A 17,673-nucleotide genomic window follows, 5' to 3' on the forward strand; every position below is an offset into this window, starting at 1 on the left:
AACTCTCCTTATCATTTTGCTGAAAAAAAAAGTTATGATTTTGCATTTCTAAAAGTTGGGACTTTTCAACTTGTCTTCTCCATGATAGTTTTGAGTTTAAGAGCTTGAAAGTCCACGGCTAGTAGCAAGGTAAGTTAAACACTCTTCCCCCTGTTTGGTATGTTAGGTGCTGCATGTTTTAGGTGTGTGTGGCTGCTATTTCATTTGGTTGTGTGGGTATTCAAAGTGATGAATATAAGTGTTTTGTGGGTGCATACATTTTCTGTTTAAATTGATTATTGGTAAAGAATTGCATTTAGGAAGCATTGACCATTGATTGGGCAAAGCATTTGAAGATTGAAAGCTTGGTAAATTTGTTGGAATGTTAATGCACATAATGTGTTTGTAAAAATGTCTAGGAGAGGAATTTGGTTGGAATATAGTAGTTAATTAAGTATTCTCAATATATTAAGGATTGAAATTTAAGAACAATGTTGTTTAATCTCCATCTTGATTTTTAGAATGCTATAGATGATATTTGAACACACAAACACACATATTATGGTGGTTAAGAATGTCATATTTAATTTGAGACTTCTTTAAAATGTGATTATATATAAAGTGTTGGGTTCAAATAGTTTGCTTTAATTTTTTGTTTTAATTGATTCTTGGTAAGGAATTGCATTTAGGAAGCATTGAACATTATCGGGCAAAGCATTTGAAAATTAAAAGCTTGGTAAACTTGTTAATTAAGTATTAATAATGTATTAAGGAATGAAATTTAAGGGCAATGTTATTTAATTTTCATGTTAAATTTTAGAAAACTATGGATGTAATTTGTACATAAATATACATGGTGGTTGAGTATGTGAAAAAGGGAAATGTTATATTTTGTTTTAGGCTTCTTTGTTAGTTTCCCAACTTTTTCTTATTTTTTCTTCTATTCCCAAAAGTGGAAGCTTATGTTTATTTCACATATTTATCCACATCCACTATATATTTCACATACCTATGTAAACTAACAAAACATGGCTAGATATCTTTTAAAGTTAGTTAGTTCCAATGTTGTTAATAGAGTTTTGGTTTTGTGTTCTTGGCTCTTTTTTCAGTTCCAGTTACATTGGATTCATCACATTAGGCACAATATTAGAATATCTGCACATGATAATTTCTGGTCCATTGAAATAAACATATTAGGCATAAACTTATATAGTAAATTGTTGGATTGAATATCTGAACTTTGTGTTGAATTGTTTAAATTGGAATTGAGCTAAATTAAATTAAATTACAAATAATCTATCTCATTATCTTTTTCTTATACATTCTCTCTCATTTTGTTTTTCTCACTCGCACCTACCCACCTATAAACGAGGACATATTTGGGGAAAAAAAGTACATTTCCAACATATTTATTACTTTTAACTAATTTTAACAGTTTTCTTAAACCATATAATACAGTTTAGTGGATTTTATGATAAAGGACAGAGGGAGTACTATCTATATCTCCTTTAGCAGCGTCTTACCCCTAAACAGATGAAAAAAAGTCCTTTACAATAGATAAAAATAGTATATTTTATAGCAGTATATTTTTCTTTTTAACATTTTGGATTAGAACTATAAGAACAGTGAGTCCACTCTTTTTCTTTAGGCAACTTTGTAAGGTTTGGAATTTGATTTTGGAAGGATAGCTTTTTCAAATTAACTAAAGTGAGCCCTACGTATAATTAAAACGATTAATTTGGTCATACCTTCTAAGATTTATAAGTCACATTTTCCAAATAATTTCTCTTAAGATTTATATTTAGAAATCATATGACAAGTTGAGATATTAAAGTGATTAATTTGCTAAACATTTTTGCTAAGACCAAGTTAGCCATTAACGAATAGTTTCTCATTATACTGAGATATGATTATTGAACAAGTTGAGAGATTTCTCATGTTACGCTACAATTCTTTATGCATCCTCTTCATTTTAGATAATTAGAACAATAGTTATTAGGTTCTAATCAAACAAAAATAACATAATATTGGCAACTATAGAGGAAACCATCAAGGGAGGCTTCAAACGACCAACAAATAAAGAGACCCTCAATGGACGCTTCAAGTGACCAAGCAATAAAGATGGAACCATGAACTGAATTGCACGAATAAACAATAACACTCAGAATAAGAAAGAATAAAACTAATTATGGTTACTTTATTTTCTTCTCGTCATTCTTCTTTTTCATCCCCCCATCTCCCCAACCTTCCTAAGTGTCCTAGGAAATACAAGAAAATTGGGGGAAAAGACTTTAAAAGGCTGGTAAAAGAAGAGTGACTTCCAAATGACCATTTCACCCCCATTTGCTACTTAATATATTTCAACTTTTAATCCCATTATTGCATAGAAATGTTGCTCAATACATATTTTATAACTCTCCATTCCATAAACATACATTTCCAAGGGTTAGACTGGCTTGAAACTGTCCAAGATATCTCATAATAATGTTTGTTGCCAATTTTCTCATTTCTTGGCCATTACTATGTTAGCAATTTTAACCCTTCCTTGTCAATCTAGTTAGCTCATTGAACTCCAATATAATATCGTATGAAATAGCTTCTCAACATATATACAGTATTCAACTCCTTATATTTATATCCTTAACTGTTAGGTTAAATTTCCGTACTACTTTCTCTTTTATGCCTACTAGCTTGATCACAATTTCATCAAATAACCTTTAAATACATCTTGAGCCTTATAAAATGAAATCCATTACATAGTTTATTATTAAATATTGTGTGTTATTCACATTTTGCTGATTGTAAACAGTAATAGTAATGACCATTAAGTCGGTAAATGTAGTTAGTCATTCAATGGTAATGATAGGAAGAGAGGCTAAAGGAAGATAGGAGGAAATATTAAGACCATAAGCAATCAATGGTAATGATGCAGGAAGAGATTTATTCAATAACTTCATATTAACAGACAATACATTAAAAAAAAAAGATTTATTCAGTAACTTCATATTAACAGAAAAGACATTCAAGAAAAAGAAATTTGCTGCTCCAATTAACGTCACTTATTGATGCGGTAAGAAAGAGGTCGACCAACAGTCCACACACAAGAACTCAACAGCAACTAATTGAAAAGGAAGAGAGTAGAAATGAAAATGATTTTGACAACAAACTTAGGAAGCTTCAAGAGATGGAAATAAAGGGCGAGGAATTATCAAATGGAAACAAGGTGGGGAAAAAAAGAAGAATGAACAAAAAGGGGTATTTTAGTAACTTAATTGCATGTAAATTAAAGTTGTGAAATTATAAATTGGTATATAATCTAATATTTTTCTTGCAAACGATATGTAATCTAATGTTATATAGGGATATATCACATTTGATAGAATAAAATAATTTATTTACTTTTCTTAATCAATTTAAATTAATTAAGTAGTACTTACATTATGAAATAAGAAATAGAGAAATATTTACTTGGTACAAAAGTGGTTCATTAAGCATGGTGCAAAATGTTATATTTGGCATCAATTAAAAATACATTTCTGCTTCTACACAAGGGGTTTAGTAGAAATAAGAGTCGCAGAAAATAGATATTATGGTGTCAGTTAGGCAACAGATACCATGAGTGTATGCATTACGGCGTCAATTATTACGCAACTCACGCTGTAATTGGAATTTTTCTTTTAAAAAATATATTACATAACCTGCTACTCCTCCGGTAAGTTATTGAGTTAGTTTTGATCCTAAATATAAGATTCATTTATTATATTTATCAATTTTTTTTAAATTACCCTTATGGATACTCCCTCAACCATAATCAAGTAGAAAAGGAAGAGAGAGTATTAAGAAAGATGATTATGGTATTTTAGGAAAAACATGTTATATTTCTTATAATTAACTAACTTATCTAACTTCTTTAATATAATCAAATTAGTTAAATGAGTCTTATATTAAGGATCGGATGAGTATTATATATAGCCAACGTACAGCCATGGAACTTACCATATATGCATATAATATTATATGCAATCAATATACAAGATATACAACTAAAGTTCACAAATAAATGGTTAAACAAAAGTATGCATTTAATATTAGGGAATTTTACAAAGGATAAACATATGCAACTCAATGTGTATCTTCTACTCTATTTGTTAAATGTAGAGAGTATTCTGACGAAATGTTAATGCTACAAGTCAATTCAACCAATCTTTACGTTAGCAGTATTCTAAGAAAAACTGTGTCCATGTAATATCCTAAATTTTGAAATTAGGAATTAATAAGATTCTTAGGAGGTTTAAAGAATTAGTTAAGGCCTCAAAAAAATAGTTATTAAATAAAAACCTATTTTTAATTAAGTAAAAAATTCTGGAAAATAAAAAATAAAGAATTATTAAAAATATATAAAGTGCCAGAATAATTAAAAAAATCATAGATAATTATTTTGTGAAATAAAGGAGTCTATAAAGAGTTGATTTCCCAAAAAGGAGTAGAGATAATTCAAAAGCTAATTTCCTAAAATTAAAAGCTATTGTCTTAAGAAATTCAAGAAAATAGTTAACTAGAGGCTAATTTTTAATTTAAAAATTTCAGAAAAATTATTTTATGGGTGAAAGAGACTAAATAAGAAAAAAAATTCTTGGAACACATTAAATAATTAAATTTTTACAAGAATAATAAAATTTACTAAAAGGTGAAGTTGAGATATGAGTAATAACTAGAACCTTCTCCCCTGTGCGATGCACATGATGACACATTAAAATGGTTGATACTACTGAAAAATATTTTATTATATTCCTCCTCTTCTATTGTAAAAAAAAATTCATCTTTTTTTCTTAATTTTTGGAAATATGATTTTTCTTATATATGATTTGGACAATAAAATATAAGATTTAAGTATCTAATGTTGACAGGTTTACTAAATACTGATTTCACATTAAATTTTTTAGTAAAACTACCTATATTGTTATTCTCCCTGATAAAACATCAATGTTTAGTTCCAAAGAACTGTGAAAGGTGTAACCACAATTATCGTGTCATTAAAATAATTAAATTCACAAAGGTAGAAAACAAAAAGGTTGAGTGTCAGTTTCAGGATAACGTATATTGCATAAATGAGATGTTAAGAAATTCTATGAATAATTTGTTAGCGAAACTCCATTTGCATCTTTCCCAATAGCGTTTATGATGCCCCTCCACTATCATTTTCATAGTATTAAGTATCAATTGGATAGTTATTTAATTACCTAACCCGACCCATTTTGATATTATCGGGTATTACAAGATTTCATAGTTAAGGTAGATAGATAGATAGATAGATTGAAGGGCAACTCAGTCTTTTAGGCACCACCTCACACGTGCCTTCCCAAATTGCGTTGGCAACCACGGCCCTCAATCCCTTCCTTCTTGCTCGACGCATACGCGCACACTTTCCCCTTTCACACGATGCCTATCAAAGAAGCCAAGAGGCATAATAAACAAAAGGGGAAGGAAATCAGGAGTGAGAAAAGTGAAGGCGAGCTAGAAAAAGCTCTCAAAGGGTGGAAGGAGGAGTGGGAAAGAGCTCGACACTACAAAACTCGATCCTAGGCCCAGGTGAGATACCCAAGCTCTCTCCCATCTTTAGTCTCTTCGATTAATATCACCTAGGGGTTGACGGGAGTGATTGGGACTAAAAATTATTGGTTAAGGAAAAGGGGGAGCAGCATTAGAATCAAGGGATGGTTGATAGGAGTAGAACAAAGCTTAGGCTGGAATTTTGTTATGTTATATGTGGGAATATATGAATTATTGTTTTCATTTTGCTCTTGTTATTGGGCAGAATTGTCGCAGGCCCGGTCGGTATGTTTAGTCGACAGCTTATGTTGGACCATGGCGCTTGGTATGGGGAAAGAGAGAGAAGAAGCAAAGAGAGGAAGGATGAACGGGAGAGTTGCAAAGTGGAGTAGTGGCCGATATAGGACATGACGCTTGGTGTGGGTAAAGAGAGAGGAAGGATGAGAAGGAGAGAAATTGACAAAGGTGAGAGGGAGAATATATGAAATTGGGATAGAAATGGGATGGGACTGGTCCTGAGACATTTTTATCTTGTCCCAAGACATTTTTGTCCCGAAAATTTTCGGATTGGGACAGGGCTTAAGTGAGCACTACTAGTTGTTTGATGAAATTGGATGCTGGAAACTGATTCAAACTTGTTTGCTGTTACCGACGTTAAATAAAAATCTTTAAAAGGTTCAAAGATACTGATTTATATGCTAAGGTGATGAATATGGGAAATAAGCATATGGGTTTGATTGCGACGTTGTGAACAAAATGGAGGAAGTTTAAAAGCATGTCTAATATAATGGATAGAATAAAAGGCTTGGAGCTGAAAATCCAATTGAAGTTTGCTGTTTGGTATTTATGAATATTAAGTTGCTCGTAGAGTGTTAAACAAATGCTTATGCAGATGTTTAATTGCTGTAAAAATTTCTAGATTTTATAATGCTTGCTGAATCGAAGTATTAAAGCTTAAAAACTGATTTGAACTTGCTGATTTATGTCTCTAAGTGCTGAATCGTTGTTGCAGCTGTTTGAACTAGTGATTTGTTCTGAGGCTTATGGGTTGAAATTAGACCTGGAAAATCAGGTTCAAACTGTTGCTTGATGCTTGCAATACACAAGGATTGACTTGAATGCTTAAATCATATTAAAATGGAGGTTTAAACATTGTTTTTAAATTTGGAAAAATTCCCAGATTAAAATGGGTTGATATCCAAGTATTAGGTAAGCAACTGAGGTTGTTAAAACATGCTCAACTATTCTAGTAGGTTGGCATTTGGAAATCTGAAAAATTCCAGATTTAGTGAGGAAGCCGTGAAAGTGAAATTTAAGTGTGGAAGCTGAAACATTGATTCAAGTGAGGATAAGGTGCAAATATATCCCGAAAGTTTGCGCTTGGGAGCACTGGGTATTTGGAAGTATTTTTTGGCTCAATGTCGTCTTGAAAGTTTTCAAATCGTAGCAATGTTGCCCTGACCATTATCTAGGTTAAGTTTGACCTTTAGTTGATCAACTATGTTGAGTTGACAAGTCCACGTGTTGTCCACATCTTTTTCTTTTCTGAGTTAAGATGCAAATTTGCCCCAGCAGTTTTTACTCTAGAGTGTTTGGTATCTAGAAGTTTCAAATTGTAGCAATATTGTCCTAGATGTTATCTATGCTAAGTTTGACTATTAACTAGCCAAATATGCTGAGATGATAGGTTCACGTGTGATCCACTTTATTTTTTTCCAAGTTATCTACTTCATTCCTTGTTGATAACCTTGATGCCATGTCTTCCACACAAAAACAACTCTTTTTGCACATCTCTTATTTTGTCATTTGCTCTTAGTTTAGTGCTTTTTATAAAAACAAAAGTATAGCATAAAAATATGGTAAATAATATATATAGAGAAGAAGCTCACTAGAATTCTTGAAAAATGTAAATATGCACTTAACCTAGAAAAAAGATGATGTGGACAACACGTGTACATGCCAACTTAGCGTAGTTGGTCAACTTAGATGGTTATGGTTAATTTTAACCTAGATAATGGTTAGGGCGATATTGCCATGACGTAAAAACTTTCAGGATGACATTGAGCCAAAAAATACTTTTGAATACCCAACACTTTGAAGCATAAACTTTCGGGGTGAATTTACACCTTAACCCATCTAAGTTTATTATTGATGTAAGCACCTATATTTGTGAAATGCGTAAAGAATGAATTAAAGCTTAGGGACTGATCTGAAGTTTCTTTTGAATGTTTCTAAATATTAAGCCAATAATGTTATGTATAGCTATATATAGTTGGAGGCATTTGAATGTTGATTTAAATTTGTGGTTTTATATTCTTTCATGCTAAACAATTATTCAAGAGAGTTGAAGAGTTAATAACTAAGTTAAATGTTATTCTCTTTACTAAATTCTAACAAATTAAAAAGTTAAGAGGAAGCAGCGTAAGGAAAATGAAGGCTTGGTTATGGAGGGATCTAGTTAGTTTAGAGACCGTTAGAGATATAAAGATACATATACAATTTTTGCCAAGATGACCAACCATTTTAAGAGAGGAGAGTTTGCCTAAGTGAAGGTTAGAGAGGGATTTAGTTAGTTATAGGTTAATTATAACCCGAAAGTTGACTTACCTAATATATATATAAATACATATGTTTCGTTAGGATTTAATTGGTGTCCCAGCTTTCGAAGAAAAAAGAAACCAAAGCAAGGTACAAGCACGAGAGAGCAGGTGGAAGGTAGTTTTAATCATTATTTTGTATGTTTTGTATATTTTTCACACCTATGTTATAGTTAATTATGAGAATATGCAAGTTGCCTTACTACACTTGTTGCCATGGCCATGTGCATGTATTTTGCTGTCCAGTTTATATGCATTTAATAGTTAGTTAGTCAGATTCTTCAGCTGCTCAGTTATTTAGTTAAGCATATGCTCAGTTATCTATTTATACATGTGATTAGTTATTTAGTAAATCAGGTATGCCATTGCTCTGTAATTCAGTTAATTAGTTATGACAATAGTTATATGTGATTCAATAATATTACAACGAATATGCCTCAATTAGTTATCTAGTTTAGTTATTTGTAAGGTTTTGTTTTCTGTGGGTTGTTTTGCATATACTCGATTTATACCACGCATAATATATGAAACATGGTTATGGCTTCTGGGATTCTTTGAATCTCACCCTTGTCTTCTATATAATCATAGGGTCCCTTTGATCTAAGGGGAAAGAAAAGAGAAGAAGAATTTAGTTAACTAATTCATCAATGTAAAAAATTAATACATTATGTGTTTATATTCTCTTTTGTGATATTTTATATGTTTATATTATCTCCTATTTGTGAAGCATGTAAAGTGTACTATTATTATATTTCTATGTACTTCCATAAGGAGGAGTACTTTGAGGCAGTTTTAACATAGTTGGGGTTTTAGTATTTATTTGCATATATTGATAATAGAAGTGATATGAATGAATTAATGTTTATAGGTTATGATTTATTAGAGCTGGAACAAAAAAGCAGAATTTTCAAAAGTAAGACCTGTACACCCTTGGTAAATAGATATTGCTGGCTAATAGGTATATGTAGAACGAATTCAGGTCTTAAATTATAGCATAAAATATCAAAAATTAAAATTATAAGTCTTGTATCAAAGTTAAACAAAGTTTTGAAAATTTCATCTTTTTAGTGTATGATAACCATTGTTAATAAATCTGCTCTCAGCTAGGTATATTCAGTTAGGTATTACAGTCTAAACTAAAACTATGATTTTTATATATGGTATTATTATCTTGTTAAATGAGTTAGTGGTTGTTTATGGCACTAGAATGAATGAATGATTGGGATCATTATGTCTTCATAGTTTCTTTTCAACTTGTACGTTTATTATTTATCATGTGGTCAAAAATGAAAATCTCACCACCAAAAAAACCTCCTTTTGTGAAAAGAATATAGTTATGGACCTTCAGCCACAAGAAGAACCTCAAAACCTTATCATTTTTAAAGGCGTGGCTTATTTTTTAGTCATCAAACATATCAAACAACGAAGAAGCACATAGAATGGGACAAGCAAAGGAAATTCGAAAACGCCTAACCATTATTACTTTTTGTTATCACGAAATTTAATCTGTTGAATCACTGAATACGACAGGGCTATTTTAGTAACAGAGAAATCAGTAATAGGGAAAAATTTCAGTGATGTTTTCCCCTCCACCTGCATAAACAATAAGACATATTATTGTAATAATATATATATACTCAGAGAAAAAAAAATTGTAGAAATTATTTAACAATCGTGACATCAAAGACCTAGAGGCTAAGATACGGGAACTAGTCCCGCAAGCAGGAACAAGAACAGAGGAGAGGAGACCCATAGATCCTAAGGCCTCAAACTCATGGAGGAAAAGACGCACCACGCATGGAATAGGTGAAGGCGAGCTCAACGGACCAATGGGAAAACACAAGGGAACACCAACGGATGAAGAGCTTGAAATTAGTGTGTGTGTGTAAATTGATAAAAAATTTCATCATTATATGTTTATATATATTTGATTTCCCTCATCAAATATATAACGATGAAATATATAACTAACATAATTGTTAAATTATGATGTAAATAATAACATTATTTTCTTTTAAAACTTGTTTCTGTTACTTAAATACAAATTAACATGACATATTTATTAAAATATATATTTATTATTTCAAAATTACTTTTACTTAAATGCATTGACCACCTTTACTTATTTTTTTTTAAGGTGTACTCAGCATTCTAGAATATTTATTGGTGTAATTTTGCCTTTCATATATTAAAAGTGGAGCAATTACGCCCTAAGGTTATGTTTGGTATGCAGCAATAAATTTGAGGGTTTGGGATTGGTAATAAGACAGGGAATGGAACTGGAAATCATGCTGTAGACTTACGTTTGGTACAAGGTAATATTTGACAGGATTGGCTCGATTAATTTTTATTTTAAAATCAAATCCAAGTTATGAAAAGACAATAATGCCCCTTCCAATAAGCGAGAGAGCGAGGAGAGGTAAAGCGAGCGGCAAGTTTAGAACGATAAGAGGAGAAGATAAATTAGGGCGGAAATGAGAAGGTCAAACTCATCTGAAAATTATTATAAATGAGGATATTTTTGTTCTAAAACTATTCAATCCCAGAATTGAAAATGCAATACCGGGGGGAGGGCGGCCTGTCCAGTCCCACCCACGTGGCACTGTGCAATCCCAGGCCTTGCTCAATGCCACATACCAAACACCATAAATTGTCTCATTCCCTGATTCAGTCCCTGCTCCTCACTCCTAATGCCACATGCCAAACGTGGCCTAAAAGTAACGTGCCTTTAACGCCGTCAATCAACACCATCTTCAACAACGTGAAATCACAATGCTGGCTGCTATTGTACCCTGCACTGCGATTGGACTCTTCAGCACCTTCACATATTAAAAGTGGAGCAATTACACCCTAAAAGTAACACGCCTATAAACCCGTCAATTAACACCAACAGCGTTAAATCACAACGCTGGCTGCGATTGGACTCTGCACTGGGAAAAGCTTAAGCGAAGAAGATGAAGAAGAAAATGAGAAATCCATACTTCGGTTCCATAAGTGCTAAAAAAAAAGTTTAAAATCTAGAAAACTTGGGAGGAGATAAAATAAATTCAAAATAAATGAAGAACCAACTAGGAACTAAAATGGAGAAGCTTTTTAGATTATTTTAATTTGACGGGGAGTGTGAAGGAGAGAGAAAATTTGGAGCGTCCAACTGCCAAAAAAAATCAATTTTGTTCTAGCCATCAATAAATTTACAAAGGAGCTTAATAGGGAAGGAGGCGGGCAAGACCCTCCAAAGCACTAAATGCTGAGCTCTTAGAAATACTAGCTATTTTGTGCTGAGATCTGAAGTTCTGACACTGGCGAGCTTTGCATCGTCTTCTTCACGTCTGCACCACTGTCGACTATGGGCAAAGCAAACTCGACTCAATGGTGATGGAGAAAACACTCTACCTCATGATGTTGTTTCGGTGAGGCAAAATTAACAGCATCAAAAGTGTGTTGGGTTGGGGTGAGATTTCTCCACTTTTAATATTTTAAGATGCTTAATGCATCTCAAAATATAAGTGAAGGTGCTAGCTTAATCCTTTCATTTATAACTAAGAAATAAAATGGTTTACTATAAATTTTTTATTTTATAAAAAATATTTTATGACGATATAATTAATACTCCCTCCATTCCTTATTATAAGAGACAAATAATCGAAGTACGTTGATCAAAAAATAGTTAAAATTAGTTAAGAACAATTAATGTGTAAAAAGTATAATTTTTTTTCCAAAATACCCTCATTAATAAGGAGAGAGAGCATGAGAGAGAACAATTAAATTATTCAAAGAAAGAAAAGTGGGAGGGAGAGAGAGTGTGAGTTGGAGATAATAAATATGGGTAAAATAGTAAATCAACACAGAAAAGTAGAGACAACTTGTAAGTGTCTCTTCTATATAGGAACATGCCATAAGCATCAAATGCCTTTTATAATAAGGAACGGAGGGAGTATTAGTTATTTTTATGGAATAGTACACAATAACCTAGTAAACAAAGGTACGCACTAATTTGAACACAAAATATAAAGAGAAGTCAAAATCCAAATTTTAAAAGGTATGCACTACTAATGATCTACTTAGCTATTAACTGTTTTTGTTTTTAACTATAGACTACTCTAGTTTTAGTATTGACTAATTTTATTTTTAAAACTCTGAGTACCCTTTTTAACAAAAATAGCTAATAGCAATAATCAACAGCTAAACAAAAATAGTTATCGGAACTCTAAAAACAAAAATAGTTGCTAGCTATGCAGGAATAGTCAAGAGGTTAAAAAGAGTAGTTATTAAAGCTTTAGCTACACGCCACCAGAGCTCCAGTGGTCGAGTGTTGGAGAGGTCACTGGTCTTGGAGCTTCAACGGTGGGCCTCTAGCTATGGGTGCTTAGCAGGTATATATTTTTAAAAAACTAAAAGAAACCTGATTTGGGAGTTTGAAATTTACCTATCCTAATTCATCATTCAGCATTTCCAAGGGTATGTTACTGTCATTTTTTTTATTTAATTATCATTTTCTTAGAATTTATGACTTATGCTACATTATGTTCTAGATCGTCACAAGCAAAAAGGTAGATTTGATGGTAACAAACTGTAAAAACCAGAAGAGTTGATCGAGTCAGATAATCAAAGCGTATAATATCTCCTATCGTATTCTCTTTATATATATAAGGTTTATATATATATTCACTGATAAAAAAATATATGATTTTTCTACAACCTTTTACGTTTTTTGTGAAAAAAAAGCATGTAATTATTGGAAAGAACAGAAGTATGTGATCCCATACAAGTGATGAAATTAATATTTGCATTGTCAATTTGTTCGGTATGTGCTCCTCTAGTCCTTAATATAAGATTTATTTAACTAATTTGATTAGATTAAGGAAGTTAGATAGGTTAGTTAATTATAATAAATATGACATGTTTTTTCTAAAACTCCATAATCATCTTCCTTAACATCTTCCTGTTGACAAAGAGAGTGGGCCCAGAAGAACTGGTCATTTTCTATTAATCATGAAAACGGAAAATCAATGTACACTTACACACTTAACCGATCCACTATTTATAGACTATACACAGCAAGCTCCCTAAGTTCCTAAGTCATACAACAATCAAAGTAAACGGGCCGCCTTATAGGCCCAATACACAAGATGGAAAACACCCTATATATTTCATCACTCCCCCTCAAGTTGGAGGGCGGAAGATGTCAACAGCACCCAACTTGGACAACATCCTATTCAATGTTTCAGCACCCACAGACTTAGTGAGGAGGTCAGCTTCTTGACTAGCAGATCGAACATGCAGTAGCTTGATCAATCCTTGCAGGAGCTTCTCTCTCACAAAGTGACAATCAATCTCGATGTGTTTCGTGCGCTCATGAAACACTGGATTCGCTGCAATATGCATAGCCGCTCTACTATCACAATGGACATCAACTGGCTCTGTCTGGTTGATCCCTAAGTCACTCAATAATCCAACCATCCACACTATTTCTGAGACTGCAGAACCTAAGGCCCTGTATTCAGCTTCTGCAGATGACCTAGAAACTGTAGCTTGTTTCTTAGTCTTCCACTTGATTAATGAACCTCCCAACTTCAAGATATAGCCTATGACTGATCTTCTAGTAGTAGGACAGGATCCCCAATCTGCATCACAGAAGCACTTGAGTCTGAAATTTCCTTCAGCACTTAGGAGGATACCACGGCCAGGTGTCCCTTTCAAGTATCTGATCACCCCAAGTGCTGCAGCCATGTGTGTCTTTGTTGGGATATGCATAAATTGACTCAAGACCTGCACAACAAAAGAAATATCAGGTCTAGTATTGGTTAAATATATTAAACGACCCACTAGTCGCCTGTAGCGTGCGGGATCTGGAAGCAAATCTGCTTTGCTATCCTTTCCTTCTTCATATGCTCTTAACCTCAGATTTTGAGCCATTGGAATGGTAAGTGGCTTGCATCCACTCAAGCCTGTGTCAACAAGAAGATCCAACAAATACTTTCTTTGTGTTAGCATAATGCCTTTCTTAGATCTAGCAATTTCAATTCCCAAGAAGTACTTCATGTCCCCTAAATCCTTGATTTTAAAATTATTGTGCAGATAGTCTTTTAACTCCATTATTCCCTATTCTGAGTTTCCAGTGATCAGCAAGTCATCAACATAGACTAATATTAAGACAAGACCATCAACATGTTGCTTAGTAAACATTGAATAATCATGTTTGCTTTGAAAATAACCAGCATCATGTAAAACAGAAGTTAGTTTGCAGTTCCACTGCCTAGAGGCTTGTTTAAGCCCATATAAAGACTTTCTTAGCCTGCACACCATGTTCTCCCCCTTGCTCTCAAAGCCCTGGGGCAAGGACATGTAAACTTCTTCCTTCAAGTCTCCCTGCAAGAATGCATTATTCACATCCATATGGTAAACATTCCATTTATTTACAGCAGCAATTTTAAGAATAACTCTAACGGTTACCATCTTAACAACCGGGGAGAAAGTCTCATGGTAGTCAATCCCCTCCCTTTGAGTATATCCTTTAGCTACCAACCTAGCCTTATATTTGTCTATGCTCCCATCTGGTCTGTACTTTATTTTAAATACCCATTTGCACCCTATAGCTTTCTTTCCTTTAGGTAGATGCACTATATCCCAAGTCCTATTATTTTCAAGAGCATCTATCTCACACTTCATAGCCTTTACCCAATCTGAATTCTTTACAGCTTCATTATATGAGTAAGGTTCTGAGACAGAGTCAATAGTACAAAGATAACACATATAGTTAGGAGAAATATTACCATAGCTGATGTAACTCTCTATAGGGTACTTGCACTTCTGCTTCCTAGCAGCTGATCCATCTTGTTGATCAGCCACCAAGTTGCATATGTAGTCCTTAGCCCAAACTGGAGCTCTTCTCTCTCGAACAGGTCTTGCTGAAGCTTCGTTACTGCTCCTGGTTTCCTGTTGTGCATCTGTGGAGCCATTATTGTCAACGGGTTCTCTACTCTCCATATGATTTGGAGACTGCCGATCTGCTTCTTCTTCAACAAAATCAACAAAAGGTGTATGATCGAAATAAAAGATGTCTTTTGGATTATGATTGGCTCCCCCTTTCGTGGTGCCTATGTTATCTCTGTAAGGAAACTTATGTTCCATAAAAGTTACATGTCTTGAGATAAACATTTTCTTTGCTTCTATATCATACAACAAGTATCCCTTTTTATTGTTGGGGTACCCAAGAAATATGGAAGGTATGGATCTGGGTTTTAACTTGTCTTTGACAGTCAGATCTGTGGCAAAAGCTAAGGAACCAAAGGTTTTCAAATTTTTGTAATCTGCTACCTCACCATGTATTATTTCATAAGGAGTTCTGTATCCTAAAATCCTGGATGGCAATCTATTTACCAGAAAGGTGGCCATTTTAACACATTCACCCCAAATTTTAACAGGAACATTTGATTGAATCATTAAACCCCTTGAAATCTGCATTAAGGTCCTATGTTTTCTCTCTACAATCCCATTTTGTTCAGGAGTATAAGTACAGCTAGTTTCATGTATTATCCCTTTTTCTTTAAAATAATTCTGCAAGTCATGATTGGTGAATTCTGTCCCATTGTCACTTCTAATTTTCTTAACATTCACAGAAAACTGATTGGATACATACGCTAAGAAATTTTTGATGTGATTCACAGTTTCATGTTTGTGTTTCATAAGAAAGATCCAAGTGGCTCTAGAAAGGTCATCAACAATAGTAAGGAAGTAACAATAACCATGATATGTGGGTGTCCTATATGGTCCCCACACATCCATGTGCAGCAATTCAAAACAAAATTTTGACTTAATACAACTAGGTGAAAAAGGAAGTTTGGTTTGTTTTGATTGAGCACAAACTTCACAATCTACATTCATAGAAATATTTCTGCCTTGTACAAATTTCAAATGTCTCAATACAGATAAAGGTGCATGTCCTAATCTCCTATGTAGTAACCGAATATCAAGATCATTACATGATTTGCTCCCTTTACAAATAGCATTCACAACATCATGTGTTTCAGTACAATTTAAAATGTATAAGCCATTAATCAATCTACCAGTCCCCTTCTTCTTCCCATCCTGAAGGCCCTGCATAAAACAATGATTAGGAAGAAAACATACCATGCAATTAAGTTCCCTAGTGATTCTAGGCACGGAAATTAGATTGAATTGTAGTTGTGGGGCATATAGGATGTCTTCAAGATAAAAATCATCAGAAAATTTAACATTTCCTATATGCGTTGCTACAACTCTATCACCATTTGGGATCTTAATTGTCTTAGTTGGTCCTCCGTACTCGGTAAATGTATCTAGTAATCTTAGATCACTAACTAGATGTGTAGTAGCTCCTGAATCAATAACCCATCTAACAGGCACACGATGAGAAGGAGAAAAATTATCCAAACCTGTACCAGTTAAGGCATGGACTGCTGTCTCTGAATCTTGCTTCAATAATTCCAGGAGGCGTTCATACTGCTCTGGTGTCAAGGAGGTTATCACAGTATTTGCTGAATGGGCTTCAGAATCCCCTTCACCTTTGGCATTTAATCCTGCTTGATTGGCCGCCCCTGTCTTGTTTGTTTTAGCTCTATTCCCTTTAAAATCTGAAGGGTAGCCTATTATCTGATAACAATGTTCTTTTACATGCCCCTTCTTGTGGCAATGAGAACATTCCAGTATGGTTCCACCCCTCCCCCTACCTCTGCCACGTCCTCTGCTTTGTGCCACCATTGCTATCCCGTCAATTGGTCCATGCATTGTAGAACCAGTAATGGTTTTCTGAGCCTCATCTTCAGAGATCATGGCATACGCTTGATTCACCATCGGTAGAGGGCTCATCAAGAGGATTTGACTTCGCGCCTGAGCATAAGTATCGTTAAGGCCCATGAGGAATTGTAATAGCTTCTGCTGTTGCATTACCTCAGAGTAAATCTTGGAAGTATCACATTTGCAGGAAGGGATTGGAACCAGAAATGATTGTTCTTCCCAGAGTTCTTTCAGTCGTGTATAATACCCTGATACAGAGAGACCGCCTTGTCGAAGGGAGGAGATTTCTCGGTAAATTGTGAAAATGCGAGAGCCTGAAGCTTTATCGAATCGTTCTTTTAAATCAAGTCAGACCAGTCGTGCATCTTGAAAAAAAACAGCTCCATTCGCAAGCTCTTTCGACATTGAGTTGAGGATCCATGAGAGCACGACTGCATTGCAGCGCTCCCACTGTTCCTTCATGCTATCGTCTTGCTTTTCTTTCGTGCAAGATCCATCCACAAACCCCAGTTTGTGTTTTCCCAGCAGAGCAATCCGCATTGCCCTGCTCCAAATGTTGTAATTTTCAGCTCCCGTCAGAATTTGAGAGACTATCGTAGCTCCCTGTGTATCTGAGGGATGCAAATATAGAGGATTATTGAAATTCAGGTTTGCTGCGGCTGAGTCGTTCATCCCTTTCGATTCTCCCATTTCTGGCAATCCCGATCTTGTGTGCCTTCGGTGCCGTCAGGATTTGTCGATGCGCTCGCCGCTATTCTTGGTGTCTTTAATT

At 34.1% G+C, this 17,673-nt stretch overlaps 1 protein-coding gene across 1 annotated transcript; it reads right to left on the bottom strand.

Moving 5' to 3' along the window:
- Positions 1 to 14,228: 14,228 nt before the first annotated feature.
- LOC114756015 (uncharacterized) lies at positions 14,229 to 17,150 on the bottom strand. The gene is made up of 2 exons (XM_028944924.1): positions 16,541 to 17,150; positions 14,229 to 15,073 (listed from the first exon to the last, which is right to left on the bottom strand). The coding sequence occupies exons 1-2, from the start codon at positions 17,049 to 17,051 to the stop codon at positions 14,229 to 14,231; spliced, it is 1,356 nt and encodes a 451-aa protein (XP_028800757.1). The 5' UTR covers positions 17,052 to 17,150.
- Positions 17,151 to 17,673: the final 523 nt, after the last annotated feature.

Source organism: Neltuma alba, unplaced genomic scaffold (assembly GCF_004799145.2).
Source record: "Neltuma alba isolate B1F8T4 unplaced genomic scaffold, ASM479914v2 tig00010369_pilon, whole genome shotgun sequence".
Lineage (NCBI taxonomy): Eukaryota > Viridiplantae > Streptophyta > Magnoliopsida > Fabales > Fabaceae > Neltuma > Neltuma alba.